The sequence below is a fragment of the Cuculus canorus genome, chromosome 1, assembly GCF_017976375.1.
Source record: "Cuculus canorus isolate bCucCan1 chromosome 1, bCucCan1.pri, whole genome shotgun sequence".
Classification (NCBI taxonomy): domain Eukaryota; kingdom Metazoa; phylum Chordata; class Aves; order Cuculiformes; family Cuculidae; genus Cuculus; species Cuculus canorus.
This window is the reverse complement of record NC_071401.1, coordinates 77,897,416-77,913,177: the sequence shown is the minus strand read 5'-3', so window position 1 is coordinate 77,913,177 and position 15,762 is coordinate 77,897,416. Positions and strand designations below refer to the sequence as shown.

The 15,762-nt window shown below is 39.9% G+C and overlaps 2 protein-coding genes across 2 annotated transcripts in view; both read right to left on the bottom strand.

The window, feature by feature from the left end:
* Window positions 1-2,537: 2,537 nt before the first annotated feature.
* On the bottom strand, window positions 2,538-13,024 carry LOC104054906 (toll-like receptor 7). The gene is made up of 2 exons (XM_054087629.1): window positions 12,888-13,024; window positions 2,538-9,714 (listed from the first exon to the last, which is right to left on the bottom strand). Exon 2 carries the CDS (start codon window positions 9,697-9,699, stop codon window positions 6,574-6,576), a length of 3,126 nt encoding a protein of 1,041 aa, XP_053943604.1. The 5' UTR covers window positions 9,700-9,714; window positions 12,888-13,024; the 3' UTR covers window positions 2,538-6,573.
* Window positions 12,951-15,762, bottom strand: part of LOC104054228 (toll-like receptor 7) — a 21,620-nt gene continuing 18,808 nt past the window's right edge. The window contains exon 3 of the mRNA XM_054087612.1: window positions 12,951-13,088. The gene's annotated coding sequence lies outside the window, so the exon portion shown is untranslated. The remainder of the gene's footprint in view (window positions 13,089-15,762) is intronic.

Here is a 15,762-nt window from a genome sequence, read left to right as displayed (position 1 = left end):
GCAAAAATGGTGGAACTTCACTAATTTGAGGAGGCTGAGTGAAAAACTGTCCCCCTGCAGTTATGATCATCTTCATGGAAAAAATGAAAGAATTTAATTTTTACATCACTATAGAATAGGTAAAATCTGCCTTCAGTAAATCTTTTCCAAGATATCAAAACATCTGATAACAAGTACTTAATGTCAATATCTCCTTTCTAGCTGTCCTAGGCACCAAACCAAATACACTAATTAAAATATGGCAGTATCAAACTACCTGCAGAACAAATGAGGGAACAAGAGTGTTTGACTGGATACTGTGTGAATTGGGAAGTGAAAGAAAGATTAAGGGGAAATTGGAATAAAAACAAAAGAAACAGAACCCAGTTATTTACAATTTTGTATTGTTGGAGAGAGAAGGAAAATGAACTGAAAACAAGTGTAGCGGCACATGACTGATCTGCACTGGTGAAGAGATAATTCTGAATTTAAGAGAGCTTAGACCTGTGATTGTTAAAGAGGAATATGGCATGCAGAACTGCTCTGCATCAGACCCAATATCCATGCCAAGCTCATTGCTATGGGCTCTTACTCACAAATTAACTAACCTGACTGAAGAGCTATTTCTAGCATCATCTCTGCTTGCAGACAGCGGAGAGAAAGTGGCAGCAGAATGGCTGATCTCTATAACAGAGGACTGCTGTTTGCCAGCATGTCCCAGCACAGTGTGGGGGAGACAGAGGATGGCCAGAAGTGGGAGAAGGATCTCACTATTGGAAAGAAGTAAGGTTGTCAGTCAGACATTATTTCCTTTGGTCTGCCGCCTCATTTTTAAATGTATGGACATCAAACTTTTCCTATAGCTGTGAGGGTGTTCTGAATGTACGCTACTCCTCGCCAGTCTCAGATGCACATATGAAATGGTGCAGGGCAACCAGCCCAACCTATAGCAAACATGCACAGCATGAATGTCACAACTCTGCAACAGCTCCAGCATCATTGGGAAACATTAGATTTCCTGCAAAAAACCTCAATAGCCAATCAGTCTGTGAGCAGTAAGCCTGACCCACCTGAGAAGTATTAGTTGGATGGTGTATGCACTGTGTATCTTTGGGTCACTTGCCATGAGGCTCTGTGTAGTTGGCTTGGTTGAAGATTTACATTACAGGTGTCTATCAACTTTGGACTATGAGCAAGCTTAGCAGTTAGTCTTAGCTGCCCGTGAACGATTAAAAATGTACTGCTGATGTAGGATTCTTTTGGTAAAACATAGGTCATCATAGGACGACTACAATGGCTGTGCTGCATACAGCAGCCTACCAGGCACGTGTCCAAAAATGGCAGTATAAAGTTTCAATAAAATGGAAATTCATGACAGTTCTGTGTTGGCTGGGTTTTTGTGTTGTTTGAGGTTTTTTGGTTGGTTGGTTGGTTTTTTAATAGCAGCATATAGTATTGAGACTGACCAATTAAAAATTTTTTAATAACTTGCTCCTGACCCAGGGTCATTCTGACAGCTGCCACAGGGCTGCAGCCACAATACCTTTCGCATGTTTCTTGTAGGGCCACATAATGCCTTTCTACCACCCAGACATGCTGTGCCCAGCTCTTTACCATATCCATACCCAGCTCCAAGACTCCCCCTTCTGAGCAACGAAAGACCCACTTCTCCTCCTTTCTTCCAGGCCAAATCAAAACTCAGTGCTTTCCTGGTTGGTCACTGTTGCCTCTTGTATTTCCTATGCACTGCTGTGCTTGGTTGACTGAATTAATGCAGGTGATACAAAATAGGAATTTTGGTTTTCTGAAGTGAAAAGTATAATGAAAACAGTTCCCTTTCCATTTAAGGGAATACGTATAACTTCCAGCAAGAATGTTGTCTTGTCTAAGGCTTGCAGTTGTTTACAAATCAACTAGGTATATTGCACTGTAACTCCTTTAGTTAACGCAATAGAAATTTTAGCAATTTTACTATGTCTTAGAATCAGACTGTGAAGCAGTTGTGTGTATTTGTATAGTAATCTCTACCTGTATAGTCAAGTGTAATCAGTTCTGGCCTAAATAAGGCATCTTTATGGATTTAAAGTAGCTAAGATTTTCCCAGATGAGACTATGTACTCAGTTGTGATTAAGATACACTTCACTCAAGATCGTTGGCAGATTTTCAAATGCCATTAGAGGAGTGTATAAAAGTCTATTATAGGAAAAGTTAAAAACATGTCAGATATTTGAGGTGCTTAAACCATCCTATATAATACCTGTCTCCATTTCCACATACAACGAGGCAGTTCTCTCTCAAGCCTAATTTTTGAAAAGGAGAACTTAATTCAGATGTTACTGAAGGAGAAATGTCGTTCAAGTTTAAATTTAAAATCTTTACATCAGGAATATTTTCAATAAATAGAAGGTTCTGTTCCAAGCATGCCACTGAAAAGTATTATTTGTTATAACTGAGTTTTAATACCTCAGGGTTTTGTTATTCTTTACATGCAAAAAACCTGGCGAATTGCAGTGGTTTTACTGCAATGAGATGAGGGGAAGTTTCTGGGTATGCAATATAGGTGTGTGTCTTCTGCATCACTCTAAAATGACATGAAGTTTCTTCTCCAATATGTTTTCATTTAATGCATGTCCATATGGATGCATATGAAATATATCATACTGAATAGTTAGCATGAGCTATTTTGTCATCTAAAATGAGGACAAAACATAATGACTAGAGTGAATGTAGACATTTGAAATTACTGTTGAGCCAATTTATTCGCTCCATAGAAAAAGCCCCTGTAAAATAGGAAGTGAAAGTAAGATAAAGGAGGAGACCAATAAGTGTAAAGAAAAATGAGAAGTAAAATCATTATGTCCACTTGGGTGTGTGGTCATGCAGTGGTCAGCAGGCAGAGGAATGTGAGGATTCATTAAGAACTAACTGTCTCAACAATACTCTTCCTAAAGAATGAGATATATTGTATTCAGATATTGCTCCAGTTTGTATTGTTTCATTCTGCCAACACACGTTTTCCATTCAGTTATGCTACAAGAAATTTTCCAATTCTGTCTTTGAAAAATAACTGCATCGGATTACCAAGGCATAACAGGTACTCTGCTCTGCTGTAGACTTGACAACGTATTGCTCTCTCTCACAGAGAGAGCAAGAGGAAGAGAAGGAGAGAGAAGTTTTCAGAAATTCTTGTAGTTACCAGGAATTTACGAATATACACTATATGCATATATTAAAAATCATTATAGTTAATACATTTTTTAGTTTTCTTTTTTCCCTGCACATTATGCAGCATAAAACAAATCACAACAAATTCCAGTTGAGGACACATAGAGGAAAACTTGAAATGGAGAGAGAAATAATATAATAAATTCACAAGGCAATGAAGTGTTAAGTGTTCTTTGCATAATATACTGATTAGTTCATCTTTCATTCAGGTGGTCTTTGGGTCTGCAGAATTTCCCTCATCCTTCAGTCTTTTCTTCTGCTCATCCTTCTCAATCTTACGTTCAGCGAAATAGCAGCCCTACCTCCAGCCAAAGAGGACTACCTAGGAAGATTGCTGTAGAGGCTTAGGCTCTGCTGTGCCATGTTTGCCTTTAAACTCCTTTCTGAGCCCTCTGCTCTGCAGCAAATTCAGAAAAGTCTGTGTAGATAGATGTGAGAAAACAGTTGATCCTGGTGGCTGAAACTGAGAGCTTTATTTCACCCAATGAAACACCAGTAAGAACACTTGGGAATCTGCACTAGGCTGTCACATGTAAAGACAGTTTACACTGGGGAGTTCAACAGGAGGGGGCATTCACACTACCCCTTTTTAGCAGTCCAGTGCAGGATCTTACTGGAGACAGCTGTTTCCCCTGGGGACAGCCTGGCTCCTCCAGGGAGGGGCTGTTTGGGACAAGATTTGTATTTGAGCACCCTGAGCTACTCTCTCTTAATTTTGGCATGCAGGACAGCTGCTCGCAGAGGAGGCAAGTGGAACATCTACCCTTTTCCCTTGCTGCTATTCATTGTAACACCTCCACTAGTTTGAAGTACCTTGCCGTGAAGGACTACAAAAAGGAGAGTTTTCTTTTTCTTTTTGAAAAGTAACTGGCTTATCCAAGAGAAAGAACTACTTTCTCAATACATATTAGTAAGTCATTGCATAAAAAATTGCTAAGACAAGAAAATACTCGAGCACAGTGTCACACTCAGACTGTCGGTTCATTTTGTTTGTTCCTGAGAATAGAATGCTACTTTGAGAAAATGCTTTTCTTTTGTGCTCTTAGGTTCTACATTCTTTAGAGATAGTTATATATTTAGCTCGCCTTAAAAGTTCTGTATCTTTAGGTTTTTTTCCTTTCAGTATGTAAACCATACTCTTTCTTTGTATAAGATTCGTTAAATGAATTCAGTATGTTTTTGACATAAACAAATGAAACTAGGCTTGTTTGAAGACTCCTAGTTGAGGTCAATGACATTAAAAATTACTCTTTAAAAAAAAAGCTGAAGTTTTTTTAATATATGTGTATATACATATATATTTTTCATATTTTATATATATATATACACACAGGTATTTGTGTATATAAATAGAAATATATATATATAAACCTGCTCTGGGATTACTGTCTTTGATTGTCATAGTTTAGCCCTGGCCTGGCTTGACTGGCAGATAGATTCCAGCAGTTATGGTGGTCTCAGTTCCCTCCTTCCCTAGGGAACAATGAAAAGGAAATGAGAGAAACAGACTTGTGGGTTGGAAACTAAAACCAAAAACAGCTTTAATGAAACAATAATAATAATAAGGAAAGTACTAGTTATAAGAAAATAACAAAATATATACAAATATATGAAATTGTATCGTCTCCTTGCAGTGACTACATTGCTACTGATGCTGCAGTGCAGTCACAGGGAAAAAGTCGTGGGCTGGACTCAGTGGCAGGAGGGAGCTGGACTCAAGAACTAGATTCAGGAATGCATAGATCCAGGATCAGGGACAAAAAGACAGATGAGATCCTCACTGGACACTGGCCATCAGAGAAGAAAGCTTCACCCTCTTTATCCCTTAGTTTTATCCCAAGTATGATGTACACGGAATAGAATGTGGTCCCTCACTACAAGAATGATGTTGAGGTTCTGGAGCGTGTCCAGAGAAGAGCAACGAAGCTGATGAGGGGGCTGGAGAACAAGTCTTACGAGGAGCAGCTGAGAGAGCTGGGGTTGTTTAGCCTGGAGAAGAGGAGGCTGAGGGGAGACCTTATTGCTCTCTACAACTACCTGAAAGGAGGTTGTGGAGAGGAGGGAGCTGGCCTCTCCTCCCAAGTGACAGGGGACAGGACAAGGGAGAATGGCCTCAAGCTCCACCAGGGTAGGTTCAGACTGCATATCAGAAAAAAATTTTTCACAGAAAGAGTCATTGGGCACTGGCAGCATCTGCCCAGGGAGGGGGTTGAGTCACCATCCCTGGAGGTGTTTAAAAGATGGATACACGAGGTGCTCAGGGACATGATTTAGTGGCAGATAGGAATGGTTGGACTCAGTGATCCAAGAGGTCTTTTCCAATCTGGTGATTCTATAATTCTATGATTCAATGAATACTCCACTGGTCAGTTCGGAACCACCTGCCCTGTCCACCCCTCCCTACAAAGTGCTACCCTTTTTTTGCCCCTTTCACGTACAGCATTCGACCAGCTCAGTGATGGCTTTGGTTTCTGTAAGTATAAGTATAAGTAATGGCCATTCAGCACATCAGTGCCCTGTGTTACCACTTCCAGAGAGAAAACCACTGTCTGAAAAACATGCAGTTATCTTTCAGAAAATGAAGTTACTTAGATGGGGCTTAGGAAAAAAGTTAGAAAACTGATTCTATTTTAGCTCAAACCAGAACATCGATCAAAGGGTAGACCCTCAGAAGGTCTTAGCTGCTGCAAAGATGAGGACCACCAGTTACTCTTTGCAGAGGTGGTTACTCAGACAGAAGCAGTAGGCTCAGCGGCTGTAAGCCCAAGAAGAAAAGATAATTATTCTTACATTTTCCTAACTCCTAAAATCAAAGCATCAGCATTGCTTAAGGTGTTTTTGAGGAATGCGTCAGGAAATCTTCTTGTGTTTCATAAATACTCCAAGCAGAAAATACAGTTTACTATTAAAATCACATTTACTCCAACAGTGATCTGAACAGCAGCAACTTTAGGCACGCTCAAACTCCTCCCGGCAGTCTGTGTACTAGAGTAAGCGGAGCAAGTGTCTCAGCAACACTTGACCCAACCACAGGCAACACTGGAGACCTCCAGCAAACTAGAAAGTGGAAGCACTGATTCTGTTCTAAACTAGGGACTTCCAGTGAGTAGTGCATCTTCTCTTGCTGTGCAGCAAATGATGCCAAGCCAGGCACATGTTCGCTAAACATCTGTGCTGACAACAGTTGCTGTTCAGTCTTGTTGTAGCAAAACAAGTGAACCATCCGCTTTGTCACCAAAGGTGCATTTTGTTTTGGGATACACTATCACAATTACATTTATGCTCCACGCTTCAACAGCTTCTCCAAATGAAGCTTAGGATCTTCTGCACACTGTGCCTCATAAGACTACTTACAGGGAAGGGTAGAGCTAAACAGTTTCTTGGAGTAGCTTGTTGTAAGCCAGGGCACTGCTCGTAGCTACTGCATTTTTCAGGCACTGCCAGAAGTAGGGCTGAGATCGAGGGTTAGTCGGCCATTCCAGGACAGAACTTCTGCACAGCCTCTTCCTCAGCCGCACATAGCGGGACTTCTGCAAAGCCTTCTCAAGAAATATCAAGATAATAACATCCATTTTTTCATCTAGAAGCCGCTGGTGGGCCATGTAAAATGTGGTCTTGAAGCTGCCGCTTTTAATATACTTCTTGGTCAGCACAAATATGGTCTTTCTGCTCAGCTGAATGCTCTGGGATAGGTTGTCAAAGACTGGCTGTCCTGGGAGCCAGTCCCTTTCTTCCAGGCACAAATTGAAACGTCTGGCTTTTTGATTTTCCAGCCTTTCAACCAGTTCTGTCAGCACCCACTCATTCACAGCTGGATCTTCATTGTCATAGGCAATAAAAGCATCGTAGCAAGAATCTGGTGAAGATAAACGCTGATAGCCCTTCAGCTTGGCAGTGCAGTAATGGTAACTATACCACACATCCCAGAAATAGAGATGGCTCGTCACTGTGAACACCATAAAGCCGAGGAGAGTAGCAAGTGACAGAGCGTACAGGATCAAGTACGAGGTGTCCAGCTCACAGGTATACAGATCCAAGAAAACCACGCTCTTTCCTTTGTGTGCCCCTGGGCCAGCACAGGTCACGTCTGTGGCCAGAAGAGGAATAGTCACTTGAGTCTGATTGATCCACCAAACAAACCACACGGCATCACAATTGCACTTGAAAGGATTGCCATGCAAAAGCAGCACCCTCAGGTTGTTAATGACATTTTCAGGGAAACTAGACTTTTTAATCATTTCAATCTTATTTGAGCTTAGGTCCAAGTATTTCAACTTAAAAGCACCTCGGAGAAAATGTTTACTTAGATGTTGAATGAGATTGTTTCGGAGCATCAGTTCTTCAAGCATTGAAGAGCAGTTGGACAGTTCTCGGGGAACAGCAGTCAAAAGGTTATTGCTCAGGTCCAGGGTCACTAGTTTCTTCAGATATGTCAGGCTGCCCCAGTGGAAACTTTTCATCCTGTTATTGGTTAAGTTGAGGATCTTGAGTTCCGGAGGCATAGCTTTAAAAACATCAGGAGGTATAAAACTCAGTGAGTTGAAGGAAATATCCAGTTGTTCGAGGCTGGTCAGATTTTTGAAGAATGACACGTACCTGGCATTCCCATCCATCCATAAAATATCTAAACGATTTCCTCTGAATTCTAAAATCTGGAGGGAATGGCTTTCCATTCCTGTGTTTGCAGCAGTAGAAATCTCATTCTCATTCATCATCAGCTTCTTCAGATGGGTCAAGTCCTTCATAAAACTAAGCATGTGAGTAACACCTTCTGCCAGGAAATAATGTTTGTTATTGCTCAGGTCAAGAATTTCTAAAAGTTTTAGCTCTTCGAAAGCAGTTGGGTAGAGCAAGTCAATCCGATTGTTAGAAAAATCCAGATATTTCAAACCAGACAAGTAGGAAAATTCACTTCCATTTAAAAATTGACTTATTGCATTATCTGACAAGTTGAGACATCTGAGGGAACTAAGTCCCTCAAAGTCTGAGGGGTTAACAAAAAAAACATTGTTCCTACTCAAATCTAGAGTTTCTCCATATTTCAGGCACTCTTCGTTAACTGAAGATTCATAGGACGCAGCCTCTTTGTCTTTGGACCTGCAGCTTCGTTCATACACGTCATACCTGAAATAATGCATCTCTTGTAATATTTGCCTGTTGTATTGCTCTAGTGAAATCCTAGGATTAGAGCAAAACCCATTAGAGTTAGTGTCACCTGAAGAAGGAGAAATTTTATTCACTGAGAGGTCTATGAACTTAAGAGCTGGGAATTGCTGGAACATTCTCAGGTCAGCAATTTTAATAAAATTAGTCCCAAGATCCAACACTGTTAGATTTCTAAGATTGAGCAATGGACCTAGATTTCCTTCTCTCAGTTCTTTAAAGACATAACCCCTGAGCCTGAGGGTTTCCAGATTTGAGAGGGAAGAAAATGTCTTAGACAGATTCAAGCATGGTTGGTACGTCTTTGGCTCAAAATTAAAGGACAGATCAAGCTCTACAAGGCTGGGGATAAACTTCAAAAACTGAGCATCTCCAATCTCTTTTATGAGGAAATTCTGGGAGAGGTCAAGCTCTTTGAGATTCCTGATGTTTTTAAACCAGCTGCTGGGTATGGTGTGCAGAGAGTTACTGTGAAGTCGCAAGATCCTTAAATTTTTCAAGGAGTGAAAAGCCTTTGCATGTATCTCAATTGAGCTCTTGGGGCAGGGAGTACAAGGATATGGTGCATTATAGCAACGTGGGCAATTGCCACTTAGATCAAGAATTTCTAGGTTGTGAAGGTCACTTAAATCCTGTTCTTGAATCTCTTGAATCATGTTGTTGTAAATGTATAATTCCTTTAAAGTAGATGACAAATTGGGTGGAACATGAGTTAAGTTGTTAGACTTCAGGGATAGTATTGTTAATTTTTTCAGCTCCAGAAAGGCAGTTTTTTCAATTTCAAATGAAACATTGCATGGGTTACGGTAGTAACAGTTCTGTCCCAGATACAACATTTCAATGTTTCCTAGCTCTGACAAATTAGCTTTTTGGATAGAAAAGATACTGTTGGCTTCCAGGCTCAGCAGACTTAAAGTACTAGGAAGACCTCGAGGTATTTCCAAAAGCTGATTTGCATCCAAATACAATGACTTCAATCTTGGCAGGACAACAAAACTGCCATTCTCAATATTTGGTCTTGTGTTGCACACACGATCTTTGGGCCCCAGTTTGACAGGCACACAGTTGCATCTGAAGTCAATCTCCACAAGGTTTTTAAGATGAGCAAAGGATGTTGGATAGAGATGGGGAATATGGTTAATACTCAGGGTAAGGTTGGTAGCATTTGTAGGGATCCCCTTGGGAACATCATTGAGACGACGATAGGTGCAGTCCACTGCCACAGTCCCTTCAGAGGCTTTAACATCACAGGGTAAACTTTTGGGAAACCAAGCTCCTGACAGCAGTGATGGAAATAGGAAGAGCAAGATAAATGTCAATGCATTTGACATCTTTGCACAAGGTACCTAAAAATAAGGAAATAGGGAGACATTAATTTAATGCTATGAGAATATACCATAGATCTTCAGACCAAGCACGTTCTGGGTCGTATCAAATATACAGATATAGTGGGGTCCTGTTTCTCATGCTGGCTAGACATGGATGTGCAGCTACTAGTATAAGTTAGGAGAAGGTATACGTTGTTATCTACTCAAATGCTTTCTTCACTTTCTTATCACTTAGCATAGCAATGGTAAGATCTAAATCACTCTCAAATAATGAGTCATTAAAATAAATATCTACTGAAATAATGACAAGGCAGATGATTAAAGGCCACGTCTGTGAGTTTTCTGAGGGTTTTTTTAAGGGGAAGAGAGCAGTGTTAAATATCCAGCAGACTACAGTTGTCTAATAGTGTAAATGAGCAATGTTAATTTTTCAAAGCCTATGAAAGATAATCTGTTGTCATTTTAAAAGCTACTGTAAACCCATACTGATTAACAGGTGAGAACCTAATTCCATTGTCGTGTTATGATAAGGATTTTTCCTCTCTTAAGAGGTGGAATGGATGTATGGTTGACCTAAGCCTGTCAACCACTATACTTCCATGTGAATTAAGAGCAGCTTGCATTTTCATTTTCCAATAAAGACAGAGAGCCAAGAGGGCACTGCATAAATGTGAAGTGTAAACATGAGCCTCAAAGACAGATTTAGGATTGAGCATTTTCTATAAGAGAATAAGTAGCAGTGCATAATTAGAGCCAAAATCCTACAAGCATTTAAGGAATAACTCAAGATAAGCTCTCTGTCTGTCTAGTCTTTGTGGTCTTGCCTACTTTATAGATTTGTGTGCATTATGGGAAGAGCAACAAGCTTCTAGTGTTTTACAACATACTAGTTGCCTCCTCAGAGCAGCCAACAATGTGAGAGAAACTCTATCCCTCTGGCCAGAGGCAGTCAGCCAGGTAAGCAGGCTGCCAACTTTATCTTGCCTAGCACAGGCAAAGGGGCCATGACCATTTTGTTGCCTTGTACAGCTTCTTAACTGCCTGTGTCAGTTGCTGATCAAGAGATTTAAAGATAATAAACCCCACAATAATCAACACCATCCTTTCTTCCTGGAAAACTCTGTGTTGAAGTCTGGGAGATGTATGGCATACAGAAAGCTCTTAAAAACCCAGGATTAGTTATGCATGGCATAATATAGACTAAATGTGTATACACAGTCAGCAGAAAATGAGATGATTAGGCAAAGTGTCCAAGCTACAGGAAAATTCTCCTTAGCTGGGATGCAAGAACCTATAATGTTCCCTGCAAACAGTGTGTGAAGACCCTGTTGAGTTTTTCCTAAGGTATGCCTGCCTTGCAGGTGACACAGGCATGGAGGTTTATTGATGCTTGCTGATATACACTCTCTTTACTTAAACCTTTGAGTCTCCTGCACAACTTTGTGTTTCTACATTATGTTACATAACTGTGCTAAATCTACCTTTGCATTTGTTTATCTGGAGGAGTGTTCTAGTGACTAGAGGGCAGCAGATGTAAGAGGAGCCAGATCAAGCCTCACACAACAGCACACTTCTGTTGTTGTGAGTCAAATGGAGGCACTCTGTGGATTTGTTCAGTCTGGTTTCCAATATAAAACTACAGTACAGAAGGAAAAAAGTAAAAGTCCGCAGATCTTGAATTCAGTGTAGTTTGGTGTTGTACTACCACACAGCATCTCTTCTATCACGAATTTCTTTCCCATTGCCAGGAAGTTCTGCGTTGCTTTCTTCCTTTCAGCCAATGCACAGAATAAAGGCAATTTAGTTAAATATCTCAGCTGGTAGCCATGACTAGCATTCGTTTAGTTACTCAGAGAATGCTAACCTGGACTAACCAGGCCACGCCTGTGAATTTGCGTTGCTTTGTTTTCAACTTTTGTGAAGTCATTTGTTAAGAATCAAAATAACCTTCATTTGATTTATAGCAATTCACCTTGGAAACTCACTGAGATAGAGTCTACAGGCTAAGGCTGTCCCCCAGTGTCTTCCAACCAACTTTAGAGGATGATTAACTTTTCTGACTAACTGTTGTAGAAAAGTACTTGGATGAAAACTATATATGAATAATAACAATAAGAGTAACTGGGGACCCAATTTGGAGCAGTCAAAATGCATTAATTTTGTCCCACCGTGCTACCTTTTTTTCCAGAACTCTTCTTTACTCATTATTATATGCAGGGATGTGGGAGTGAGAAGGAAGGGCTCTAACATTGATATGATTTTCATGGAAACCTGAAGGTCTTTCTTGAATTGAAAAGGGACGTTGCTGAAGAAAAATCTAGATACGCTCTTGCGTATATTTTGCTTTCCTTCTTTTCCAAGGGGCACACTATGCTATGCATTTAAAGAATTTATTAGATGGATATAAAGCCAAAGAGTGCCTTTCCTAACTGAACGACCCATGGTCCCTAAGCTCCTGCCTACCTCTAGATCTTACTTTACCTGACTAACCGTACCTCAGGGTAGTTGCTCATGGAGCAGGGCAAAGAGGTGGACACGGTACATGCCATCACTAACGGATATATTGATAACTGCTCTGGATCAAACTCCAGCAGCTTGTCTTATTTTAAAAGAAGAAAAACCTCTGCTGTTAACTGGGTGTAATACTTGTGTCTGTTATGGTACCAACAGAAATAAAAAGATTGTTTTCATTAGAAGAAACAAGCAACACTGACTTGTGCATCATCATTGCAATGAGAAGCTAATTTAAAAGTATCTAGAGGTAGGAAGTGCACTGTTCTTTTCTCTGCGATTTATGCTTGGCTTTATAATGATTAAGGACATTCTTCAAATATTCAGCAACAAGACAGCTAGGGATTTCTGAAGGAATTTTCCTGTAGGTGTTTCACATGTAGTTTTCAAGGTGAACATGGGAAAGACTAGAAAAAAAAGAAAACCTCCAAACTGATAGCAGTTAGAAAAGCCATTACTATACTTGTTCTGTAGAGTTGTAGTACAAATAAATGCTAGCCAGTTGGTACAAGAGCAATTAAATGCTTTCCTTTCCTGTCTTTATGTATTGCAGCTTCTAACCACAACAGTAAATTGGAACATTAAAAAAACAGAAAAGGAGATTATATTTTCAAAAGTCTTCCACAACATTTCCAGTCATTGAGATCTAAGAGCAAATTTCAAATGAAAGTTTAACATACCGTTTTCTGTGTGCTCCCAGGTCTGGCAAATTTGTTATTGGAGGAGACTGTAAATCACAGCAGAAGAAAACAGCATAAAAAAGGTCCCCACGGGTTCAGTTCAGGTGCAGAGGAAAATATAACAGCGTAACTCACTCATGACAACAGTAGTAGTCACTACTCTGTCTTCTTTCTCTTCAGATGAACACCAAAGGATTGAAACTGAAAAATATTTGGTGAAAGATTGTGAGATTAATCAGACAAATGCATTACGTAAGGAAAACTTTGACAAGAGGCAAATAAGATTTGCAGAAGCTCAAGTTCCTTCTTCCCAGCCCCCATTTTGAGTTTAAGCCTCATGAACAGAAAGACAGAATTTGTTATTTGATGTTAACAATATTTTATATTTCAAAGTTTAGTAATTTTTATAATTATAATTTAGGATTAAATTCTGCTTCTATAAGCTTCAAGGACTCAAAACTTGCTAAGAGTCTCTTTTGTGCTAGTAAAAGAGGAAAAATCTCTTAAGCTGAGTACTTTGTGCGATAAATGTTTGTTAAGTGAATGGGACTTCAATGTAGGGAACTAAAGTCAAGAAAAAAAGGGTAGTGGTGAGGGCATAGAAAATGGTATAGGAAATGTAAAAACTGTGGGAGAATGTAGAAGGAACAAAATTAAATATGACATGCATGGACTTAAGCTGGTGGCAATACAGCATTTCATGGAACACAGTGTTTGTTTGAGAGTTTCTTACTTAGAGTTTCTATGCTTAGCAGGACAGACTGGATCAATGGTTAGGGTATTTATTGAGTGGGGTATTCTTTTCATGCTTTCTTTCCCTAAATGTTTTCCTTTACATTTTAAATAGTAGTTCATAATTTCTTTGACCCTTGTGGAGTTGAGGGACTCTTTCAGATGACAGGAACCTAAAGAATCAACAGGGAAAGAATTTGCAATCACACTCTAAAATTCCCCAGTTTTAGTAGTTGGGTCATACAGACATAAACAAAACCAAGAAAGGGCTCATTAATTCACCATAGGCTCAGGACTAAATTGCTTACCTTTGTGCCTGATTACTAATAGCACTCTAATAGAAGTACAATCCCTCTGCTTTTGACTGGTAACTGGATTTTTCTTTTCATGCAAGATGGACAGAGATTTTCATTGGGGGCTATTTTAACTAATGCATATATCTCACCACGATCTTGCTGCATTCTGTAAAGCTATTCAACGCATGTCTGGTAGGAGAAAAGCATTCACAACAAACACCCTGCACGAGCTGTTCCACTGCAAATGTTTCACAGGTTATGTGTGACCAGGATAGAGAGACTGCTCCCACTCATTTGTAGTTATTCACCTTATTGTAAAACAAATGTGCTTAATTAATTGTGAAATAAGAGAATGACTTGGTAGAAGCTGGATTGTGGAAGTTACTTTCTTTCAGTGTAACATTGCATAATTTGCCCAGGAAATTATCAAAGAGATAAGTTAAGCTGCTAAATTTTTGAAATACATAAGTTAGCTCTTCAAAATGATGTAGACAAAAAATGTATGAAAAGACCCACAAACAGAAACAGATAGCAAAGTTGAAGAAATTACAATAAAATCTCTTGCAGAAGCCTTAAAGGATGCAAAATACAAGATCTTTGCTGACAGAAACTGCAGAAATGTGTTTGCTGGCACTAAAAATAACCAAAACAATAAATAGAAGGCAACAGTTGAGAAGATTAGCCCACAACAAGGGCAGAGGAAGCTCTCAGATCTCCAGTGAGGTAGAAGACTCACAGATCTGCAGTAAGAGCTTACCTAATCACCCACTGTACTGGCATACAAGGGAGCCACTAGCAGCACAGAAATAGACTTTCCCATTTACGAAAGCTGAGACTGCCCCAGGTTACCCCAGTGCCAAAGCTGACCATTTGGTTTTTACAACAGGTTAAAACTGTTTTCTGAAAGCAAAGGCATCTGGCATTCCTGTTACTGAAAGTGAGACACCCCCACCTTTGTCTGCATCCTCTGAAGACTGAGAGAGTGACTCATATTCTTTTATGTGTTTATCAAATCTACATTATCATTGTTATATTGATACAGCAAACCATGTATTAACATTTGACACAGGCTGCAGAGGGTCAAGGTGATTAGAAATCATAGGTTAGGATATAGATGATTAGTAACTGTAAGTTAAATTGTATTATAAATTATGTATTATGTTACCTATAGATTGTACTAGATTGTTTTGTCTTATAGAAGAACTGTGCCATTCTAATTATAACTTCTGTGCAATGCAAATCATAATATCCTGTCAAGGGAATATTGCTTCAAATGTAACTACGATGTAGCGCCATCATCATTCTGTCAAGGAACAGAACTGATCTGTCACCCCAGTGTTGGGTGACAACCACCTACTATGGACCTGGCCAAACAGATTCAGATATATACGTGTATGTACATGCATGTGAGCAAAACTGCTGATTTGAGCAAGGAATGCAGCAAGTCCCCATGCTTCACCCACTCTGTTTTAGACTGGTGACCAAACCAGTTTTGTTGCTACATTGGTTTTATAGCTACTCAGGAACTTGCACAGCCTCAAGACCTTCTCCACTTCTAATGCTGATCCCCACTGGAGAGCATGCTGTGGTTGGGCAAGGGGCTGGAAGGAGCCACATTTGGGTCAGCCCACCCCCACTGACCAAAGGGATAACCCATACCATATGGTGCCATAGGGTGCCATGCCCAGCAATAATCTTGCCAGGGAAAAGTTTCACCAAAGCAGCCATCACTCAGAGGATGGCTGAGCATTGTTCTGCTGGTGGGAGGTGGTCAGTGATTGCTTTTGCAAATCTTGCATTTTTGTTTCTTCATTTATTAACCTACCTTTGTCTCCACCTAGGAGCAG

Coding starts and splice junctions, on each gene's coding strand:
- LOC104054906 (XM_054087629.1), bottom strand. CDS start 9,699: ATGTCAAATGCATTGACATTTATCTTGCTCTTCCTATTTCCATCACTG.